We start from the raw sequence: 24,096 nt of genomic DNA on the forward strand, positions 1-24,096 counted from the left end.
GAGGGAGCAGCGGCGGGAAGCGGGGAGCGGAGGGGGGGTCACAACAGGGGAACAATACCGGCAGAATCGCTGAGAAACACTACGAATCCAACACTACTCTGAGACAGGGATGAAATACAAATGAAGGCACAGATGGGGGAGGTAAAAAACGAAGTACTAATGAAGGCACAGAAGGGGGAAATACAATGAGGCACAGATGGGGGCAGCAGCGGTAGGGAAAGCAAGCAGCAGCGAGGGGACGCCTACAGCTGGTGGGTCGTGCGGCGTGGGGGTGTCCTGAGGTCGAGACACCTAACATCTAACGAAGGCTTTTTAGAAGAGGAATAACCTTAGCGTGTATCCATGACATTGGTACTTCTGCAGTACTCTGCAAGAGGTTGGCTACTTCAAGAAAGATGGCAGTGATATTGTCCTGATATTTTAAAATGTAGTCAGGTTTTAGTGGGCCGTCCAGGTATCCAGATATTATTTGGCGCATTAAGGTGGAAATATTATCTATGTCAAGCAGAGCCAATTGGTCAAGGGGTGCCCATGGCATGTGCCACATGTAAAGCCAGCGCTATCTTCAGAGCGCATCCTCTCATTTTCACGGGAGCATGGCCCCATGTGAATGAGGATATGACTTTGCCTCTGTGCCCGCCCCATATCATGGATGCAGGTTTAGGGCCATAGAGACCCCAGGATGAGCACTGACAATGTGCCACAAAAAAGTGGTGCACAGTCTATGTGCCTCCTTAAGCAAACCTTCTGGAGGATGCAAAGGGGCTACCATGGACCCCTGAGACATCGGCCTGCAGGCAGATGCAGTCATTAACTGCACTTGCCTGCAAGGGGATCTTTCTCCCCTCTTTAAATTGAATTGCTCTGATAGTGTTGTAACCGTTGTGAGAAGTTGGCCTGGTATATGGTGTTCACTATTCTAGTGATCACCTTGCACCAGTCCAAACAACCCTTATGGTGATGGTTGTAAGTCAACCTTATAGACCAGCTATCCTAGTGGTAGCGTGGACAGAACAGCCTTAGGCTATAAGACTCTTGAGGGCGTGTAAAGCCAGCTGTTTTACCATATGTAATCCCTTAAATATCAAATGAAAGGACACCACACAGGATATATATAAAATATATATGTATTTATTTCTAACACACTCCTCTGAACTCTTTATGAGGTCAGAGGCCAAAGCACATAACAAGACACTTAGTTAATATACGTTAAGTTGCACAAGTTACGGTTAGGCCCTAGGAGCGAAGCAAACCATATACTAAGAAAGTGGTATAAGTACCACGTCACGAGAAAAGGAAAGGCCTAGGGCCTAGGGAATTGCTGGGGCTACACTGTCTTAACAATAGCTTAGAAGTAGGAGGCCCACAGGCGGCGCGTGCAGTGTCTTTACACACACACGGGAGTCAATGCAAAGTCAATGGGAACTTAGAAGTTAGATTTAGAAGGATTTAGGACACTTCCGGTTTGGCTAGGAGGAAACAACTAGAGACTTAGACACTTGGATAGTCAATACCCTTGGGAGCACCGAAGTACTCGCGTTACCTCACCCACGGACGGCGGGTGCATAGGTGTGAAGATGTGTCGGGTTTCGTCGTTGAAGCCTTTGGAGACCTGAAGAAAGATGCTGCAGGCGACCAGGAGGAAGATGTCCGGGTGGATCGAGGATGGAGAGGACCTGAAAGCAGAGGGGACAGAGTCTGGGTCACTATCCAGTGACCGGGTGGAACCAGGAAGGAACCAGACGACGTCAAGGAGGAATCAGGTGCTATCTTGAAGTTTGTATTGGTAGCCACGTGGACCAGGAGGCGTCGACGATGACCAGGTGCTGGAGACGGGCTGTCCCACGAAGGATCTCGCAGATGGAGGGGTTGACTTTCGGATTGGAGTCAACAAGCCTTGGCAAAGGCAACCCACACAGGATACAACAAAGGCTTCTGGTGCAGACCAGCAAGGTCTGAGGTGCTTCACCTTTGCGGGGAAGCAAGGGCCAGTCTGGAGCAACCAGACCAGCGAGGTGGTTCAAAAGGATTGTCGTCACAGAGGCTGCTAGCCAATGGGCCAGCAACCGGACAACGCGTCGAGCAGAACAAAAGCAGAAGGGCCCCACGCAGAACTCGTGGAGAGTGGGGGCTGATCTTCGTCGCAGATGGAGCTCGGGATCGGGGCTTCTCAACCCCCAGTGCACAGCTTTGAGGGTGCCTCAGGAGCTGCACAGGTAGCAGGTTGCAGGCTTTTCAAGATCTCCGGTCCCACGTGTCTTGTCGCCTCCACCGATCTCAGCTGTGCTACAGTCGTGAAGAGAGGGTCAGAGAGGTCTGGAAGTCTGGAAGTCTGGGTCTTGTCAGGCTCTGTGCTCGAATTCCGGCGGGAACGTCGACAAAGCAAGCCGTTGATTTGTTGGATGGTGCCTGGTTGCCCAGGGTGGTCACTCCTTGGCGACAAGGGAGATTCTTCAGTCTTCAGCTTCAGCAGAATGTCGAAGGTCCAGAGTTTCGTTTCGGGTTTCAGTCAGGATCAAAATCTAAAGTCTCAGGACTCGGCTCCAACCTTTATACAACTAAAAGGGGCTGGATTACTGACTAGGTCCCTCCTGGTGGGACCAGGAAGGGGGGTGGTTACACCCCCTCTCCTTTGTCCAGTTTCGCACCAGAGCTGGGGCTGGAGTGCCCCAGCAACCCGTTTGAACTGGGGTATGCATGGAGTACCTAGTGTGCCCCAGGCAGTGTCTCATTCTATTCAGCCCTCCCTGTCCCAATACACAAAGTCCTGTCTGGGGTGGTGCTCGCACCTCCCTAGGCAGGAAACCTATTGTCCAAACCTCCGTGACTGGAAGGACTCCCAGCAGCAGGAGGTCAGACTTGTGTCGGTGGCAGCAGCGTCCATTTTGTGACGCTGGGGCTCTGGTTAACTTTAACCGGGATAGTCAGCAACAACATGTCTTCTCCCTCTAGTAGGGTGAAATGCTACCCCTGTTGCCAGAATTGGCAAGGGGCTAGTATTCCAAAGCGTATGACACCTTACACGACATGTTTGGATAAAGCCAAACCAAAGTTAGCATTTAACCGCGAGGATTATAATGCACTTAAGAGTATATGGTATGGTGATATCATAGAACAGCTATAAGGACATGGTTACGAAAGCTGCAGACAGGCTCAGCTCATGCTAGAGCACCATCTCACACATAACCAAGCACTCTGCCTCCAGGATTGTTAAGGCCTGCCATAGGAGTGACTTATCGGTTACTATGTGTCTATATATAAGTAGGTATAGGAATACTATACCTAAGCAAGGGGTGATTACACGGCCTTGCCCCAGCTGAGTGATCAGCCAGTTGTGTCAGTTTGGATGGCCAGCCAGGGGTGGCATAATACATGCTGCAGTCCCTGGTAGGCCTTGGATGCACCTATGCCCTGGGTACCTATAGTACACTGTACAGGGGCTCATAAGGTGACCCAATATCCAAATGGAGATGTACCTAAAGTACATGGAGTCCATTTTACAGTGAGAGCAGATAGCCTGGGGCCCTGATTAGCAGGATCCCAGGCCAACTAAGTCGAAAACCAGCTAAACATTAGGCAAAAAATCTGGGGTAACCATAGTCAGGTATCCACCTTCCTACAACCATTCTTGATGTAAATACTGACAACTTAATGCAACAGTGCCAGTTGTTAAAATGTTTTTTTAAACTACATGAAGGATGAAAAAAATACTGAGAGGCTGCAGATAAAGACTGAGAGTGGGGCGCACTGCCTGTTACACATTATATTAAGGGTGCAAGTAATGTTAACCTAGAGGAAACTCTAATGCAGTTACCGGGTTTAAACCTAGGTACCAGCCAGCCACTCTTGACGTGTTCTACAATGGCAATCTACAATGTGAAGTAAAATATTACAATTATTAGGGCACAATGAAAGAGGGTGGGTGAGGGAAGAGCAGCTGTATGGCACAGGGTCACAGGAAATGTCAATAAGTTTAACTTCCATCTTTTCTCTCTTCCTCACTTTTATCCACATGCATTATTCCCTTCCTCTCTTTAATTAAAGAGTGTAGCAGATTCTTCCTCAATTCACCAGTTTACCCTTCCTTTAAGGTTGAAAACACAACACACACACTCAAATCCTACATTGTAGTGTGTTTAGATGGATTTAATGGATAGTTTAGAGAGTAATTTAAGTGGAATATCGAAAAGAATCACTGGGAAAAGTTATACGAATCCGTCTTTTCTAGAGAGCAGTGGTGAGAGCAGCAGAAACGTCACCACTCCTTTTCTGATGTTGCTGTGACTATGGTTGCTACAGTTGACAAAACTAGTGACTTTTTACATAAAGCACACCATGAACTGAAATGTCTCTTGGTTTTAAAATACTGGGTCTTTCCATTGTCTAGCGCATTAGTACCCACTTAACTGTCTTCAAATGATGTAAGGCTGAGTTGGCCCTACTAAAGTCCAGTCCCCTGACCTCTAGTTTGCACACAAGCACTTACATCACTCAGTAATTTTGCAAAGTTGTTTCTATAGATTATTCGCCCTGAACTGGGCCACCAGTTTTACTCATAGGGGAAAGATTTGCTGTCTGAAGTATGCCTGCTTGTATCTATTGCTTTTTGTCCAAAACACTCCATGTGCCGTGTGACTGGGTCAGATTATGCAATAGAGCCAAAGAAGATTTGTAGGAGAGGATGGCCATCAATGTCTTAGCCAGTCTCTGTGCTCCACTGACAAATTATCCTACTCTAGGTAGCCACGCAGAAGGGAGCTAGCTGATCTTATATCCCCCCGTGAGAGGGTGTAAACAGTGAGATCCTGAAGAAGTGCTACATTACTGGATGATAAGAAGTTATCCTCTTTCAATGAGGGCATGTGTGAGCCAAGACCTAGGAAGTAAGCAAGCGTATATTTGGAGACCATGTACAATAAACAGATAAGCAGGGATTTGGGGATCACCAGATAGTTAGCAGGGGAGTCGGGGAACTGAGAGTGAGGCCACAGCCATGAGGACTTGAGGGTAAGCTGGAGCCTTGGACAATTGAATTGAATATGGCCACTGCTGGGAACCTAAAAGGAGGCTGTAGAACTTAGGGACATGCAGGAGCTTTTGGAGATCTGGTGATGAATGGGAATGTCAAGGCCCCAGTGTGGGCAGAGCATCAGGGAATCTCCTGTTGAACATGGAATTCGCTTTCTTGAGTGTGAGCAGGGCTCTGGGTAACAATAGTAAGCAAGAGCAAGAGACACAGGTCCAAATTATGAACATGGATAGAAGGTTACCAGAGGGTGAGCAGGATTGAACAGGATGAGGAGTGTACAGTAGCCTCTGGAGATAGTATGACCAGGAGTTTTAGGGATTTGCGTCTTTGTAGGAGCCTCAAGGGACCTGAGAGTGGAAATGAGAATAAGGGTCCTGAGGGAGAATGGGTAGTTTGTGAATGACTAACGATGAGCAAGAGCCTCGCTGTCTTAGGATACGCAGAGCATCCAGGTCATTGAGAGTAAATAGAAGCCAGACCAACAGGTAAACATGATCATCTGAGGACCTGTTGGCCAATGGACAGTAAGAATCCCGATGAGCTTGTGCAAAGCTTCAGTGCATCCTGGATGGGAGGGGACTCAGGGATCTGAGGGTGAGCAAGGTTTAGGAATTTGAGAAACCTGACCTATGAATGAGTGTAGACGAATAATGGTGTTCCAGACAAGACCAAAGTTACTGACCCTACAAGTCATAAATTGATTTGTGTACCACAAATTTCCAACAAAGTTAGCTCTAGCACTAATCAAACAATACTTCGCAAAAGGTTGCAATCCGTACATGTGGGCCACTGTTTTTGGGTGTTTTGGTCCCAATCAGACTTTGGAGGAGCCTACATTACACCCGTACCTGTACCATGCCCTCTCCAACTATCCTTCACACAAAACCTTCACCTCTGGGAAAGATGCGACCCTTTTAGTCCTAGCTTTTGCAGAGAAGCCAGTGACATAGTGGACAAAGCTTCACAATTACATTCTCACCAGCTTTGTTTTATGTGAGTGGTTTGAAAGTGTGAGAATTGCGAATGCAATCTCAAACTCATACTGATGGGAGGCGGCAGTGCTGTCGCTCTCAGGTGTAGAGCTCTACAGCGCCTTTCATTTTCTCCCAACAGGTCACTCGTGGATTTACACATCATATCGTCTCTGGCTTCCCTCTGACCCGCAATTTTATGCCTTTGTACAAAGTTCCTGAATTTTCTTTAACCCCCTTCACATCAATACATTTGTAGACGTTGCTTCAAAGAATGTACAAAAACAAAACTTGATGTTTACCAAAAGTAAACTGACAAGAGTCACAGCTGTGCGACATAAAAGATTATCATGATAGAAGTGAAATTAAAAGAAAATCGACCTGTGCTTTTAAGAAAAGGAGGCCGTGTCTCCCCATCATGTGAGAAAATTGTAGGAGAAGCCAGTCTCCATTTTTTTATTTTACATATAAACGGAGAAGTGACCTGGCTTCCTCTGACCCATAACAAGAACAAAGATATTCAAAGGTTTTTTTTTTAAATGCGGCAAGTTATGGAAGCACGAGGCAGGCCCTCGTGTTCGTGCGTGTGGGATCAATGTGTTACGCCTATCGGAACCAGAAAGACACGAGAGCAGATGATGTCATGGCAAATGTTTCACTTAAAAAAAATAAAAGCGCGTGGGAGCCAGGGTCGTAGTCTGGATGTCACGGGCCCTAAAGCAAGAGAGAAACTTGGGTCCCGTGATCCTGCTCACCAATCAAGGCAGCATTCAAATAAAAGTGTAACTCAGCACTGTGGCCCCTCAAGCACCCATGCATCGGTGTCATTGCTCTTGCTGCCCTAATGATGGCTGTGGGCGTTCGAGTTCCTCATTCTGTCTGCTTTTCTCCTCCGTCTTTTCTTCCCTCTCGCCTCTCTTCTCACTATTCCCTACTTCTGTCTATCTGTTCCCCATGTTCTGTATCTCGCTCATATTCTTATGGCCTTCCTCCCTTTTCTCCGTGACATCCTTATTTATTGCTCCTTTCTATTTCCTTGCCCTTATGCTCTTCCTTATCTCTTTCCTCTTTCTTTTTCATTTGCCCCTTCTCACATTCTGTCTTTTTATTTTCTCCTTCCTATTTTTCTCCATCTTCTTTTCACTGCTTTCCTGTCTCTTCGTCATTTTCCTCTTAACCTGTACTCTGCCCTACCACACACTTGCCTTAACATAAACAAGAAGGTTCCGTGTTTAATAAAACATCTGAGAAAAAGGCTACTGTAATAACCGCACTGGTGCAGGGATGTCTATGTTCCCATCCCACTCATGGGCCCAGGTCCTACGGCGCGGGCAGCACCAGTGATGGATACCTTCCTGGTGGGAACTTGACCTTGAGACTTCGCCTTGATAAAGGTTGCAACATGTCCCTCTATGATGGCGACACCCCTTTCCTCTCACGACATAGAGAGTAAGATATAACCTTCTTTCTTTCAAAAACTCACTTTGCTCTATGTACACCTGATGCAATATAAATGTATGCTAATCTTTAATTCTAAAATACAATGTTACATTTATAGCAATGGACTGAATGTATTTGAATGAATTCTTCACATGCCCACTTGTGAAATGTTAGGTCCCTGGATAATGTAAGTGTCTCTCAAGCTCTTCTCTTGAAACCCTTACTTTGACTGGACTAAATGATGGATTCTCCACATGTTCCTCACATCAGCACTAAGAAAGTAGCATTTATATAGGATTTATGACCCATGTTTTCCTTTCAAAGTGCTGCAAACAGCAGGTGTTTATATCCAGTAAATTGTTCTCATTTTATTAGCCTTGCAAGAGTAGCCCAGTGTGCACCAAACGTGTAACCCATGTTTGTCTTTTGGTGCACTATATAGCCCCCCTTGGCAGTACTCCCACTGCAGCACAGATTAACGTTAACCTGCATAGGAGCAGGCACACATTCTAATATTCTTGTAAGGTGTACAACAGCGACATAATATGATAAAAAGTACACTGATAGTTCCTTCCCTCTCACTGTGGGTCCCGGAAACCCTACATCTTAGGCCCCCACAACCTTAAGGTGTCCCTGGGGTGAAGACATGGAAGTATAGTAAATTTACACTCGTAAATCGTGAACAGCCAAAAGTAGTAAATTTACCACAAAGTGTAAGAGTAAATTTACATGGGTAGGTTTACTCACATGTAAATGTACCTTTATGAATAGGCCTAAATTATTATCAATGCATAATGGGTGCATGGTTCACTCTACACTACTAACTTTTTCTGTACAGCTAAATACCCACATAGTACAACTTTTGAAAAGAAATAAAGGGTTGTATTATATACGCATTTTGCTTTAAATTAAAAATCTTGAGCTTCAGAACGGTACATTTAGGTCTAATACATTTACCACGTAAAATATTCCATTTAATAGAAGTGGAATGTACACTCTTCGTGCAGTAGGGTATCAGTAGAGGTTCTTTGCTACTTTCAAGGATCCGATTTAGAATGCAATCTTTACAAACATGCACTTAGGCACATGGTCAGGGGGGCTGCATGGGAAATTACTCCCCTCTAACAAATGCATTCTCTCGTTTGTAGCCAGGTTTCTGGACTCCACTCCAGTAAGGCAGAGTCTGTTGAGTTACACCTGGGACCAAAAGTGCTCAAAGCGCAGAAAGACATACCCCTGAAATGTTGAAGTGTTTATTTAGTTCAACACTCTTTAACACTGCAACTCATCAAAAAGAAGGGGAGTACAATGCGACCTGATGACTCAGTAACAGATGATCTTGAGAAATCTGTGAATTTTGACACTATGCTTCTAACACTTTCTACATTGAGAAAATGTTACTTTTGTTTCTTTTTTAACGATTACATGGAGCTTCGCAGAAACCCTCAAAATTCTATTCTCCTAATATATTTCACAACCATCCTTCTACTCTTTTGTCATACCTTCATGTTTATGTTGAGACACCGCAGTTCAGACGTGCACCTCTGCAGTTTTATGCCCTGATTAAGCAGATATCCATGCAACATATTCCTCTGTGTCCCAGATTACCTACTGTATTAGTATTTTTAGTGTGGCTGTCATCTGTGTAATGGCACATGAAGAATCCCTCAAAGAATCTCACCCATAAAAGAATTGAGTTGCGCAGTTTGGCGGTAATACTTTTGCGGTCTCACATAGCTGGGGAAAGAATTGAGGCTCTGGGGAAATCCACTCATGTCTTAAAACCCTTTAACAGGGGCTTATAAAGTAGATGCTCTTGCTTGTAGAAACTACTTCTCTGCAGTACGCCTTTGTTTATATTAACTATTACAAAATACTAGGGTAACCCACAAAAATCTGAAGGACCTGGGTACAATGCGATACAAAAAAACAATGGTCCTAACGGACAGCAAGGATAGAACAATTCAATTGGACTATCCTGAATCAATTATTGAGTGAATACACAATAACAGGGAGCGAGCATATAAGTTTTAAAAAAATCATCACAACAGACGCAGTATTATTCCAAAACATAAAATTCAGTTTATATTGATGCTAAACATCTACTATTTACACACAACGATTGTTCCTGGAACCATAAAAATGTGCTCAGGAGGAAGTGCTTGTGCATCAAAAATAGAAAAGAATAGAAAGGGAAAGACCCATAACATTTACAAATGTATTTCAACAGTACCTGTTCGTAAATATTTCATACACTCAAAATATATATCCACTCAAAGGAGGTCATTGTGTTCAATCATCATTCCTTCTCTGTCGCAAAATTAAACAATCCAGGCAGTTAAGAACATGTCAAAGTTTCGAACTGAAGTGGGAGGGAAGGAGCTAGTCTAAGCCTCAATAGCGGGTCTTCTTCAGGATAGGGTAAACAAATAAGACAGGAGCAACCTAAGGGCCAATATCAAACAGCTGATGAACACAATGATTCATACTTATATAGGGGAAGGTCCAAATGGTATCTTCTCACTAAAGAAACCTCATTCTTTGATTCAAAGAAGATAGACTATACAAGAAAAATGGGCCAGAATCGAAGGACTGGGTCCACTCACAAGCACAGAATTAATCTGTACAGATTAGTGAATCAAAGGGTGGAGAGCCCTGAAATGAATGAATCAAAAATGATCTGCACAGTTGTAAAGTATTATGGCAAACTTGTTCGCAGGCGATCCCGCTGCTTAAATTGACTGATACATTGTTGCACCGAAGAGCCCCGGCATTGATTTCGTCAAAGATATTGCCACAGTAGTTTGGAATCAGAGCTGTCCTTGATGGACTTTGCCTCTCTGGCTTCGGCTTGCTTGTCTGTGAACGAGTTTGCAATGATACTTTGTAACTCTTCAGATCATTTCTGATTCATTCTTTAAGGGGTTGATGGGTTATTTAAAACCATTGCGATAAATTATAATATTAAAACACATATTACAATTTTGTTGCGTTAAAATAGACTTAGGTTAGGTTCTAAATCTTGTTTGAAATTGCTAAGTGACAACTTTAAAACTTTAGTCAAATCAATAGTAAGAACCAAAATAAAAACCTGTGTGCAAAACAGATTTTAAATTGACATTAATAAGTAATATTAAAACTGATATGAAATTCCATGGTTCACATCAGTCTCATTGGTCCCACGTGAAGGTCAGTATTTCCTAAATAGTACAGTGAGGTAAAGTGCAAGAGGCACATCAGTATTATATTAAGTTACATTAGTTTCGGGCTTTAAAAAGGGTAGCTCAGTTTTAATCCTTCAATTGTGTTTGTCTCAGCAAGCCTGACGTGTTACAATGCAGCCTTTCTTCCGCCTTCAACAAAAATTTGACAATCAGCAATTCAGCTGGGTATCCCCTGGGATAAAACAAGCCAGAACTGCATGCCTTCTTGTGATTTTTACCCTTTGGTTGAAGGCTCTTTTCAGTAGCTGACTCCTTTCACCCTATCCTGTTTTGCAAGTGCCGACTAGGTGGAGGAGATCTTCCTTCCCAACTCAGCATAGATGACAGGTGTCGGGGAGATTATCTCGTTGCCAGGAGGAAGGTGATCTCTTGTAGGTAGTCAGCACAGCCAGTATTCTTAAAAACTGCAGTATCAAGTGTCAAAATATTTGAGGGGGAGGAGGCAAGGTTTTTGTAGTTGTTTAACATTATCTAACTGTGCGTTCCGTTTGATAACAAGGCCTTATCATCTATAACATAGCAGATTTTTAGGGCCTTCCAGGCCATCCGCTTCAATACATGGTGGCTCGTGGGAGTATACCATGGTTGTGTGAGACCTGAGAATTCAAGTGATTCTTGAAGGTAGGCCCTTGCCGGTGACGAGTCATGCTCCTGTAGCTCATTCCATAGCATGTGGTTCAGTGTGTTGGGTTCTGCTCTTCTACGCAGCTACAAGATAATCCACCTATACAGAACTGTTAAAACAGGTGGTAGGGTGTGCATTATTTGTAAAGAATCATTATCCTGCACACTGATAAATACCCTCTCAGTTATGAACTACCAATCTTTTACTGTTTACTTTTGTACTGCAACATCCTATAAAGCTAAAATACACAGTTTATCACACTCCTGGAGGAATAAAACATTTCCAGAATTTATAGACTTCATGACAACTCAACTACTGTTAACCTGAAAGCAATTTTTTTAAATAGAGATTTCAACCTCCCTTGGGACAAACTGGCACTCACATCAATTTACTTATTTCCTTTACGTGAATGATGACCAACACAATACTGCAACTTTCTCAAGCACAACAAAGTTACTATTCTCGACCTAATGATTTCTTAACAGGCTACATCAGTGATAGTGTCATACACATTGGCTGGTCAGACCACTCTCTCATCCTTTTCAACATTTTTGATTTAGCTGTTCTCTGCCAAGTCGAGAATGAGAAGGTACTAACAACATTCAGAGATGTAAAAGATGTGTTTAATTTGCCAAAAACACAGTTTGTCCTGGTGTCCCAAAGTTTTGAACTTGAAACTTTTGGGGCCATCACAGGAAATGTAAAGTATAAACAGACATAATTGCAGAGTGCAGCTAAAATGTGCAATTGTAAGGGTCATGAGCACTAACATTAAATATAAATGGGGCATATGCAATGTTTTTTACTGCAGTCGATCTTGTAGTTTTATGATGACTACCAGTTGGAAACTGGAATCCCATTTGTCTACCTTTACATCTTATTTAGGCTGTTGAGACCACTTTGTACAAATGTGCTCCCACCAAGGTTCTAAAAAGTTACACCTGAAATCGTATTTTCAAAACAAGCTTTTGTTTTAGGAGTGTCCACACAGGTGAACTTATACAAGCATTGCTAAGGCGACAGTTTTTTAAGACAGCATTCTCGCATTTCAGTAAGGCATAGATAGGTAGCAGTTGAAGAGCAATATTATCTTCTCTCATTCACATAAAATGTGTACTCCGTGGCCAAAAACAAGATCTGTTTTTCTTTCCCATCTGATCGCTACAGTAGTACTTTAACCCTGATTTCCCCTCCCTCTACATCTTTCACTTCTCAGCACTCTGCAGTCCAGGAGCCTGAATACGTGTCACTGAGTAAGGACGTAGCTCCTTCTCTATTGCAGTGGGGATGGCTTGCATATCTAACGAGCTGGACCCACTATTAAATTGTTGAACATATACAAATATATACATGCAAGTAATAAGCATATATCTACATTGACAATGTCTCCGTTGAAATGAATCCATCTGTACAAATGACACATAGGTGCTCCAAGTTAACAGCGCAGTGATGGTGACGTTTAAATATCCCAAGAAAGTAGTCTCAGCTGTTCAATAAAGAGATGACCACTAAGAGAACGATATTATTTGCCCATGTAAGTAGATAGAAAAATTCTCTTCTACCTCCAAACTCGCATCCCTAAGTAAGGAAAGAAAAACTTACATAAACCCCCTTAAGCAGTCGAAGTCATAATTTTTTGCCTCAAATTGCAGAAGGATTATAGAGGATTTCAAAATCATACATGAACAGACACCTGAAGACATGACTCCTCCACCTAAGGTTCCTAACTTCAATGACCTAGCCTAACACTTTACACAGAAAATTAAGATGATCAGACTTGATACTGAATGCCTTGCGCTGTGAACTAACTGATCTCACCAGAAAAGCACTAATAGCGTTGTGGTCCTTCTCAAGTCTGGTGGGAGGGCGGGCTCGATAAACAGGCGAGGAGGCTGTATATATTTTCCAAAAGGGCTTGGTTTATTAGCAGTACACAAGTAATCCTCTGATACAGAGTGTCTCTCTTCCTGGTCGTCTCCAGAAGCACCGATTTGTGAGCCGAAGGGATTTGTTGTTGACGATGTTTCGGGCTACTCTTTGCTCTTGGCTGGGTCACCCCGGAGGCTCATGGAAGGAGAGATAAAACAGAGCCGTCAGACACTCTGCTTTAAAGTGTTTAACTCTCTACCAGTCACCACACCTGGAAGTGAGGGAAAGGACGGTCGGGGAAAAAGTGCCCAGTAAAGAATAGTCCAACAGAATAAACCACGGGGAAAAAGATAAAGAAAATAACCCCTATCTAGTAATAATGCGGCGATGGTACGTGTCGCAATTGGGGCTGGAAGTGAGGTGGGGAAACCAAGAAGGGAAAGGAAACTGAAAACATTGGTGCTCTGTGAATTTATGCTAGGCAGTATTGTATTTCACATGCGGCAAAGTGAAGCATTCACAATATGTATGTGACTGCAAGGTAAGGCCCTCAATATGCACAAGCGACCATGTATTAACCCACCTATCCTCTTCTCAACACTCCACCCGCCTCCCGCTACCCTCTCCCGAATTCCCGGTGGCGTACCCACTCACCGGCTCCGCCGCAACTCTCCTGAGTTGAGGCCGCTCTCCAGCCTCCTCCGGCGGACACCACCAATCCTCCGTCCACTGCTCCTCAGTATCCTCGTCTGCTTCTTGACTGACTTCAGGTCCTGTGCACTCCTGGAGTCCCGCGTTGTCCTCCTCCGGTTTCCTTCGGTCTTCGGCGTCTCTTCTCTGCACTCCTTCGTCCGCTTCGCTGGTCAAATACAAGTGCTTCCTGGGGTCTCCTCATTTCATTGGACTGGCGCTTCCACTTCCTATGTTAACCCTGCCCACTTCCGGGGTGTTGACTGGTTCGCGCTGTGGGGAAACATCATACGGGGAGAATGAACGTCCTTCCTCCAAGTCCCAGGTTGCATCGGGCCTTTGTTGGTCCATGGAAAGTTCATCACAAGATGATTTAAAGGGGAAACATCACTTACAACGCATTTATTACAACGCACTACCATTACAACGCAACCATTACAACGCAAACCATTACAACGCATTGCGCTGGGGGGCGCTCTAGGATAGGGAATATATTTAATTTACTATCCAACACCTTCCCTACTATCCACGGGGACTGGAATTGGAATGGTAAATTAAATAAATCACTATCCAGCACTTAAAAGCACTATGCGTTGTAGTGGTATGCGATGTAAAAACCGCGTTGTAACAGCAGGCGTTGTAATAGCCTGCGTTGTAACGACACCAATCCGATTTAAAGGTATGAGTAGCGTCCTCTCCCTCACATCCCCTTTCCCTTGCTGTCTTTCTACTAGGGGTCTGGCTATGGGGAAATCTGGAGAGGTAATCCACATTCCCTTGTTCGCTACCTTTCCTATGTCTGGTTTGAAACCTATAGAGTTGTAGGGACAAAACCCACCTTAATACCCTCTCATTACTTCCTTTGTTTCGTGCTAACCACTCTAAAGGAGCATGATCTGTATAAAGCGTAAACTCCCGCCCTTCAAGATAATATCTTAACGTGTCTATGGCCCACTTAATGGCCAATGCCTCTTTCTCTATGGTGGCATAATTCTTTTCTCTGGGGAAGAGTTTACGGCTTATGTATAGAATAGGTTTCTCTCCCAGTGGTGTTTCTTGCGATAGAACTGCTCCTATCCCCTGGTCTGAGGCGTCCGTCTGGAGGACAAAGGGCAGAGAGTAATATGGGCTTATAAGAACAGTGTCTGCCGTGAGGGAGGCTTTCAAGGTTGTGAAGGCTTGTATTATATCAGCCGCAGGGCACCTCAGTTTTTCTTTTGTTTTAACAGACTTTTGGAGTAAGTTGGTCAAAGGAGCTGCGATCTGGGAAAACCTCGGAATAACTCTCCGATAATATCCAAGTAACCCAGGAAGGCCCGGAGGTCTTTTTTTGTTTGTGGTAAAGGTATGGCTGAGATGGCGCTCAATTTAGATGTTTGTGGTCTTATTACCCCTTCACCTAATAGATATCCAGGATACCGTAACGTTTGAGCTGCGAGATGACTCTTTGCAGGGTTAATTTTCAAACTGTATTGTCCTAGGGATGTTATAACCTGAAACAGATGTAATAGGTGTTGTTCCCATGAGTCACTATAGATTATTATGTCATCAATATATGCTCCTGCATATCTCTCATGTGGTTGTAAAATCACATTCATGGCCCTCTGAAATGTAGCTGGAGCACCATGTAACCCAAAGGGTAATACTTTAAATTGGTACAGTCCATCAGGAGTAGAAAAAGCTGTTTTTTCCCTATCTTACTTCCGTAGGGGTATCTGCCAGTAGCCTTTACATAAGTCTAATGTACTAATGTATTTAGCCTTTCCTATTCTTTCGACCATTTCGTCCACCCTGGGAAGGGGATACGTGTTGAACTCAGAAATTTTGTTGACCTCTCTAAAGTCTATACAAAAACGGACCGAGCCATCCGGCTTCAGCACCAGGACAATGGGTGAGTTCCACTCACTTACAGAGGGCTCAATAATGTCCATTTGTAGCATCTTTTGTATCTCCTCTTTAATGGTTTGACGCCGGGCTTCTGGTATGCCGTATGGTCTAAGGCGCACTCGTCTCCCGGGAGGGGTTTTTATGGCATGTTCCACTAAAGTGGTTCTACCCGGGGACAGAGAAAATGTCTGTTGGAGTGGCTCTAGTGTTTTTACCAATCCCTTCCAGAGGTCAGAGGGAAGTTCGGCGTCTATACATTGATAGAACAAAGGAGTTGAGGATTCTGCTGTGTTCACATTTACAGGTACCGGCCCCTCCCATTTATTTAATAAGTTCACACATAGTGAACACAGACGATATCAGTGACTCGCCATTGGAACTGGGAGTTGAATTTTGGGAGCCTCTCTGATGCGACTTGATTGTACCAACACCCGAATTTATTCATAAAGAATAGGGTGCACTCCAATTACGTACTCAAAGGACTAAGAGCAGCAATCACAATAGCTCTGAAAAAGCGTTTTTATCTCAAGAGGGAAACAAATTGGCTGTCGATTCAGCACATTTAAAAAGGTCCTCTGATATAAAGAATTAACTTTTATGGACACAAGCTTAAAGACTATTCTTTTTCTGAGCAGTTGAATAATCATGAATCGAAAATGGGAAGAAAATATTTACAATTATGCTACGTACAGTTGACAAACTATAATCTAAAGGCGAGGGAGAACATACTGTTACTATACTGCCTCTCCAGTTTGTATATTTCTGTATGTGTCAGCTGTAACCAACCAGCCCATGGAGGTGGGCATCAGTTGTACAAAACTGTGGGACCTAATTGGATAATTTTTTTACTCTTCATATAGAAATGATACCAACGCAGTATTCATCAGTATAAGGGCATTACCCCATCCCACTAGAATTGCAAAGTGTTCAAAGGCAAATGTGTGTTCATTTGAATAAATCTCCATTTTTAAATCCACAACGGCATAATAACCATCTTTCTCTTGCACAAGTGGTCACATAGGCAAGCTGTTGCAATCAGCTTAAACGCTTAACAAATCCAATGGGGTAGGCTACTGCCTTTATAATGATGATTTCTGCATTGGTATGAATTTGTATAAGGAGAGTAAAAAACCTTTTTGGTTAAAAAAAATTGGGACGCTAATGGTAATTAGAATAATGTATTGGTCCTGATGAAGTGAGGTAAATGTTGTGAAACATGTGCTGGCCCCTTTTCTATTGAAGCTTAAAAATAAAACTGAGATATTTGAATCAAAAAGGATTTCGTCTTCTGTTGTTCTCTTAAAATTGAAGAACTGAACACTTGAGTTAACCACTGTTTCTGTATATGGAAATAACTAAATATTAATCTTGACAGATTTAATAATACTGAAATACAAATTTTCTGCTGACCTCGGACTAAGTTTTATAGAGGCAGAAAAAGTTACATGGTCTGATATACACATGTATCTTGTGGTATAATATACATTTTTTTCTTGTACTAAAGTATCTTTCCTATAACAAAAAGCATAGTTCAATATACAATAACACATGTATAACAACAACCTCATATCCATACCCTGAGACGCATAGATTGTCATGTCTAAGTATACATTCACTGGCTCTATATATATATATATATATATATATATATATATATATATATATATATATATATATAAAACCTGCAATAGGCCAACAGCGCGATGAATAACAGGTACGGACCACTCGAGGGACTCAAATAAATGTTCTCAGTGTTTTTATTGATGGCATCCAGTCACTCCTGGCCAGTGCCCCAGCATGACGCGTTTCGACAGACCCAGTCTGTCTTGATCACATGACACAAGTCTTGTGATACTTAAATAGTGCAACTATAGATGTTACGGGCAAATACAATGCACATGAGGCAACTCCTCAATCTTACTATCACATGGTCATAGACACTAAAAAGATACTATTCATGTATGTACATTGATATTATGCAGATATGCTTCACACAATTCGAGTTTTGAAATTTAAATACATAAATACGTAAATAAATATTGTAGATAAAAACAATAAATAATAACTCACACATATAATATAAAAACATGAAAGGACATCATAATAAATCGTGAAGAAAAATAACCATTTCCACTATGGTGTAAATAGCACTTGATAAATCCTCATGTTTAAATATGTGCAAATGAAGCAAAATATCTGTAAACATATGTCACATGTGCAAAGACGTATCTTCAAAGATCCAAAAATAGATCAAACGCATGTGCAAATATTGCCCAAAAAAAGTGCAAAAGTGCTATCTAATAATAAAGTGCAAAATGTGCAAATACAAACATCTGTTTATACACAGAAAAAATATAGGGATTAGCAGCAGTAACAAATGGTTCCCGGAGCCCCGGGAATCCAGCCTAAAGATAAAAAAAAATGATATGTCATAGCAGCAGCTACCCAATGATAAATAGAGAAAACCATAATGACAAAATTGATAAAAAATGAATTTAAATAAGATTAAACGATGTTGGACCAGTGCCCAAAAACTGAAATCATCACCACATTAAGGAACTCTCTGAAGAAAATGGCTAAACCCTAAAAGTAACATCAAATTCAAAAAAGCTATGTAAAAAAACAAATGGAGTCAGCATGTAAAATCATATATGTTATGTGAATGCAGAGAGATATATTCATGTAACAAGGTGGTAAAGGGAAGACAAAGGACTGATTTTATAAAAAAAGTTATGTAGATCCTCCCCCATGTTGAGCCTGTTTGGCATTTTTGTATCGAGCTCTAGGATGAATCTACTCTCTATTTGTCTGAGCTGGCGCTCACGGTTTCCTCCTCTAATGTTTTTAGGACCCGCCCCTATCACAAAATAGTCCAGATCTTTTAAATTGTTAATATGGGCTAAATTAAGATGCCTGGCTACAGGATAACTTGGTTCCGAGTTGACTACTGCCCTCAAATGTTGGAGTATGCGGTTGTAGGCTTGCAATTTAGTGCTGCCAACATATATTAAATTGCCTCAAAAGGGAGTCCAATATTCAGTAGTACTAGTTCCGAATTTGCTAGCCCTGCAGGAATTGCATTTCACAAACCCATTTTTGTGTGTCAGCCAAGAACTTAAAATCTTAACTTCTGGACTAGTTCTTACCAAATCGTCTCGCATGGCCCTAGACTTTCTAAAAGTTAGTACAGGTGCACTAGGTAATAACTGCGAAAGTGTTAAGTCCGTCTTTATAATGGGCCAATTTTTCTGCATTATTTGTCTTATCTGTTTATGTTGTTTAGAATAGGTTGTAACAAGCCTTACAGATTGTGTTTGTGTGTTAGCTGAATTACTGACTTCAGTAGATGTCTCAGTGCGGACGTGCTTCTCCCACCAGCCTACATGTAAACATGCATAGCTGAGGAAAAAGCACGCCCCCATGGCCACACCCCGAAGCTGCTAATACACTTTGTTGTTAGATAAAAAATAGTTATTGGTGAGGCAAATCTTGATCATGGCTAACAACATTTTGTTATGTTCTATTTGTCCAATGCCACGTTCGCCCAAATAGTATGCAACAGTGTTCATTCTATCGTCATGATTTATGCTAGTGTACAAGGACGTAATGTTTATAACTACAAGCAGGTAGTCACTATTCCATTCAACAGTTTTCAATTTTTTGAGAAAGTCCCCAGTATCTTTTTTGAGAAAGTCCCCAGTATCTTTTAAGAATGATGGTAGATTGCTCATGTGTTCCTGTAAAAAGTAATCAACAAATTTAGATATGGATTCCAACAGGCTATTTTGGGCAGAAATTATTGGTCTACCCGGAATAAGAACAATTTGTTTGTGGACCTTGGGAATCAAATACAAGGTTGGTGTGATGGGGTGATCTTTTTTCAAATACAAAAACTCATTTTTACTTATAAGGCCTTGTCTTTTCCATTGAAACAGTTCCTTGAGCACCATATCTTTGATTTTATTCAGATCTGTAAATGAAGCCTCCTTATAGCATACAGAGTCATTCAGGTGGACCATTGCCTCAGTCATATATTACTCATGTGCCCAGATGACAATGTTACCACCTTTGTCTGCCTTATTTATGATCAGATCTTTATCCTTTTTCAGTTTTTGCATTAGATTGTAGTATTGCAGCTCTGTATGTTTCATCTTGTAGTTTTTGTTTCCGATAGACTTGTGAAGTTTTTTCAAGTCTTCTGTCACCATATCACTGAAAAAGGGCAGTGGCATCTTTTGGCGTAATTGGCAAAAATGTTGATGAAGGGCCAAATGGGCTTCTGTCAGGGCTTACCGATGGAACCCCAGTGTCTTTTAGGATTTCCTGAGTTGAATGTACCTCTGCCTCTGTGTTGGTAGCCAAACCATGTAAGGTTTTTAACATTTCAGAATCAGACTCTTGCAGATTAGTGCCTGGATTCCCAGATTGGTCACTCACAATAGATGTTGATTTCTTAAGTTGAAAATATTTCATAAGTTTAAGTTTTCTTATACACGTCAATATTTATATATATATATATATATATATATATATATATATATATATATATATATATAGAGAGAGAGAGAGAGAATGTAGAATTTTTGTATATGTACATATATTTAATACTTTCTTATAATTAGATTTACATACGGTGTCATATGTGATTTCATAAAAGAGGCATAAAACATACACACACTCTTCCACTTATATGTTATGTAAGTAAGATGTATTTATTATGTACATATATATGTAATGCAAAACACATACATTTATGTTTACAAAGAATTATTTTGTCCTTGTTGCTATAAGAAAAAATAAATGTATACAGACTTACCCACGTATTTAAATCTAACTGTAAATAGTAATATATAACAAAACCGCATAAAAGCATTATAATTTTTAAGATTTATCTACAAGGAATAAACCCATACAATCTGCATCCAACGCATATATACATGCTTCCAATATTAGTTACACGTTCAGACATACGCATGTATGTTGTGCATATATAAAGACAGTATACACTTTTTAAAATATTTTTTCTGCTACAAATGGAAACAAAAACGTGTCTATATAAATAGAACAGTCTGCACGAGTTCCGAAAATATACTATTGCCAAATCTGGTAGTGACGTCACACTATTCAAGTTTTTAAAAACCTACTACATTTTAAAACCTGCCCCCGTTCCAGGTCTGCCCAAAGCAGCGATTCATTTTAAAGTCACTCAGCACACATTGCATCCAACTGTCAACGTTTAGCATGAGGCTGTCCAGAACACGTGCCTCGTGAAGAAGGGAAATGCTAGCGCGCAATGTTTTATTTAAGGGCAGGGTATTTTCGAAAGGCAAAAAGTTCCGCCCCTGCCTCCGTGGTCTGAAGTTACCGAATGCTGTTGGCACCTAGCTCCGCCACTCAGTGTGGATAGTGGCTGCTTCTCCCAGACGCTGCGTGGGGTGGAGTCAACCACAGTCTGGGTCTGCCACTGCTTCTTTCCTTATCGCTTCTGAGACAGCTTGAGACTGTGCGTCCACCAGGCGCGCATGCGCTATCCTCGAGGCACGTCTGTTCCTTGCGCAAGCCTGTTGTTGAGGCACACGTTGCTCAGTTCCCCAGTGCGCATGTGCAGTGTGCGTGAGCTAGCCCATTGTGCCGCCTCCTGTCGCACTTTGCGTGCCGGCGCGCGTTCAATCGTTTCTCGCCTGACTTGGGGTCTCGTGGAGCCTTCCTTCGCCGCATAAATTGTGCTCCTTGTGATCGCCGCCGGCAGTAGTTCCGTAGCACCAGCAGCGAGGTAAGGGGCCGAACCTCGGTAGTGAACGGTGGGGTGGTGGTATAGCCTGTTTATGTTGAACTCGCAGCATTGGTCTGAGGATGTCACCTGGCACCTCGGGACCCACGGAAGTGAAGACCTCGTGAGTGAGACTAGGCTGAGATCACGGCGGATCCAGGGCACCCGAGGCCGAAGGGATGCGAAAGTGAAGGCGTAAATCACATAGCATCACGTGTAGAATCCTGGGGAACTGGTTCAGCAGTAGGACACCACTGGGGAGGTTGCATAGGGTGGGTGGTTTAAGCAGGTGGGTTCTAGGCTCTTCAGAAGTGCGGAATACGTTTTTACCCTGCTTTAGCACCGCTCCACACTACTCAAAATTAATACACCATCTGTGTGCGGGTGCAGAGGTGTCAGTGGCCCAGCATCGGCCATTGTAACAGCCACTTGATGAGATCATTAAAACAACGTGGGTGACACTACTAGAGCTTTGGACCTACTGCCTGTCACATATTATTTAAAGTTGTCGTTACTCGAGTAGTAAAAGCCTTACTTTTCAACGTCGGAGTTGGAGCGCAGTGATTACTTAGTTGATTCACCCAGATGGCTCCTGCAGCCTCCGACAAGTCTGGCGTCGTTTGTGATTTGGCTCCCCTTTTCTTTTTGGGGATACTGTATTGTAGCCCGCCCTGTTAAGCTCGATGACCCATGCACCTGGGAATGTTGGTGAGGCTGTTTTCATGCACAGACCCTCCTGGAATAGTATGGGCTGAAGGTACGATACTCTGCTTTAAGAACGAATGTACTGTTAATGGAATGTGGCCTTCGATGGGTTAAAATATTTCAGCTACATTTTCGTACGCCGTAGGGTAATGGTAGAGGGGGGAAGGTCTCTTAGTCATGCTCCTCTTGGTAATTCTAAAGAAAGTATTTGGACAGCCCGTTTTGCTTATTGTTAACCTTCTGCGAGTTAGTTGTTGGTACCAATGTATATGCTTCCCCTTTAGCACTGCTCCTCTAACCTAGGGACTATATGCCTTTGAAATGTCACTTGAGATATCTAGGTCTGTGGATCGTTTCTTGTGATGGTCACATTTAATGAGCCTCTGGGGTCTTAAAAGCGATCATGATATTACTTAATTCCCAATGCAAGAGAGTGTGTAAGTACTGCAGTTATCTTTTTAAATTTTGACTTTCTTCCTCAAGGCCAGTCCAAATTTTCCTTTGCATACCATGTCAAAAGTTTTCAGTCTCCAGCTGAAAGGTACAGACAAGAATTTTGTTGAAAATGACCTAATAAATACAGCACGCTGCACGTAAATGCCATCCAACAGCCCTTGACTCCTATTCCAGCAGCTTCTTATTTATTCACTAATCCAATTCTCTTGTCCTTTTTCTGCAGTATGGCAGACTATCTCATCAGCGGCGGAACGGGCTACGTCCCTGAGGATGGTCTTACTGCCCAACAGCTATTTGCCATCGCAGACGGCCTCACTTACAAGTAAGAAGCATGCTTTTTATTCCCTGTATTATATTTCTCAGTTGATTTTAATCCACAGTGAGCTTCACCCACAGAACTGTCCTGTCATTGTGTGGCCACTTGCTTCTATGTTGATGTTTAACTTGTAAAGAATTGTGAGGGTGCATTACCTTCCAACCGTTCGACAGGTTATTTCAAGCCTTTACTTCCTTATGAGTAACAGTCTTATTTTGTTAGTGTTTTAAACCTCATGTGGTCATAAGTGAGCTGTTTCTGGACCTTTCACTGACAGTGGCTTTATTTATATACCTCTCCAAACTTATTCAAAACTGTCGTTGATCTCTCTTCTGAATATTGGTTTGGGGGCTAGTGTTGAATGGGGAGAGTTCATGCACGCCTATCAGTTTGTAAAACGCAGCAGCAGCGTGTTATTTAAGGTATACACTGTTTAGCCTCGTACATGAGAATAGGTTAGCTTATGCAGTTGTGGTTGATGAGCTGGCTATCAGTAACACATGTTAGAGGTCTCTTGTCAGTGTGTCAGATAGCACTTTGTAAAAATACAATTTTGCTTTCCCTCGGACTCTCCAGTCTTCTTTCCCCTTGTAGATAGTGTTTCTGGTTCAAGGGACTATAAACAAATGGACACTAGACCCTATTCTAACTTAAGATGTCATTAATTCCCTCGAAAGTGCAAGGATGAGTGGAAACTAAGGTCACGCTTCGTCTGTTATGGAAGTTATTCTGATAATGTGCTCTGCTGAAACTCCCTTTCGTCAGAGTTCTGTAGGGCTCTGAAAACTGTGTATAACTTTGCAGTTGTAAAACTTAACAGAAAAAAACAATAATGTGGTTTGTTAGAATGGTGCTTAATATGACCAGTATAACGAAGTGACTTAAGAATGGTTTAGGTAAAGCTGTTTTTCTCTAATGAATGCTGGATATGCAGTGCATGAGCTATTTCTGGGTTCTATACGTTTCCATGGCAGAGCAGCAGTTCATTTGTGTATCTTTGAAATTAGGGCAGAAAAGTTGGCTTTGATGATTTGTGCCCGACTCGCTTTGCATTCAGTTTCCAATCATAACATATGATAATTAGTCTAGAGATTGTTTGATAATTAATATTATA

The 24,096-nt window shown here is 42.3% G+C and overlaps 1 protein-coding gene across 8 annotated transcripts in view; it reads left to right on the forward strand.

The window, feature by feature from the left end:
* IMPDH1 (inosine monophosphate dehydrogenase 1) overlaps positions 1 to 24,096 on the forward strand; it is a 526,992-nt gene that overhangs the window by 175,475 nt on the left and 327,421 nt on the right. For 4 of the 8 annotated variants that reach the window (XM_086918881.1, XM_086918878.1, XM_086918879.1 and 1 more), the window contains exon 2: positions 22,890 to 22,988. In XM_086918881.1, the coding sequence (XP_086775007.1) occupies positions 22,890 to 22,988 (99 nt within the window). Of the gene's footprint in view, positions 1 to 21,301; positions 21,509 to 22,889; positions 22,989 to 24,096 lie in introns of those variants that run through there. The other 4 variants (XM_086918882.1, XM_086918883.1, XM_086918885.1 and 1 more) reach the window with 2 other exon arrangements.

Source organism: Lissotriton vulgaris, chromosome 1_1, assembly GCF_964263255.1.
Source record: "Lissotriton vulgaris chromosome 1_1, aLisVul1.2, whole genome shotgun sequence".
Taxonomy (NCBI): domain Eukaryota; kingdom Metazoa; phylum Chordata; class Amphibia; order Caudata; family Salamandridae; genus Lissotriton; species Lissotriton vulgaris.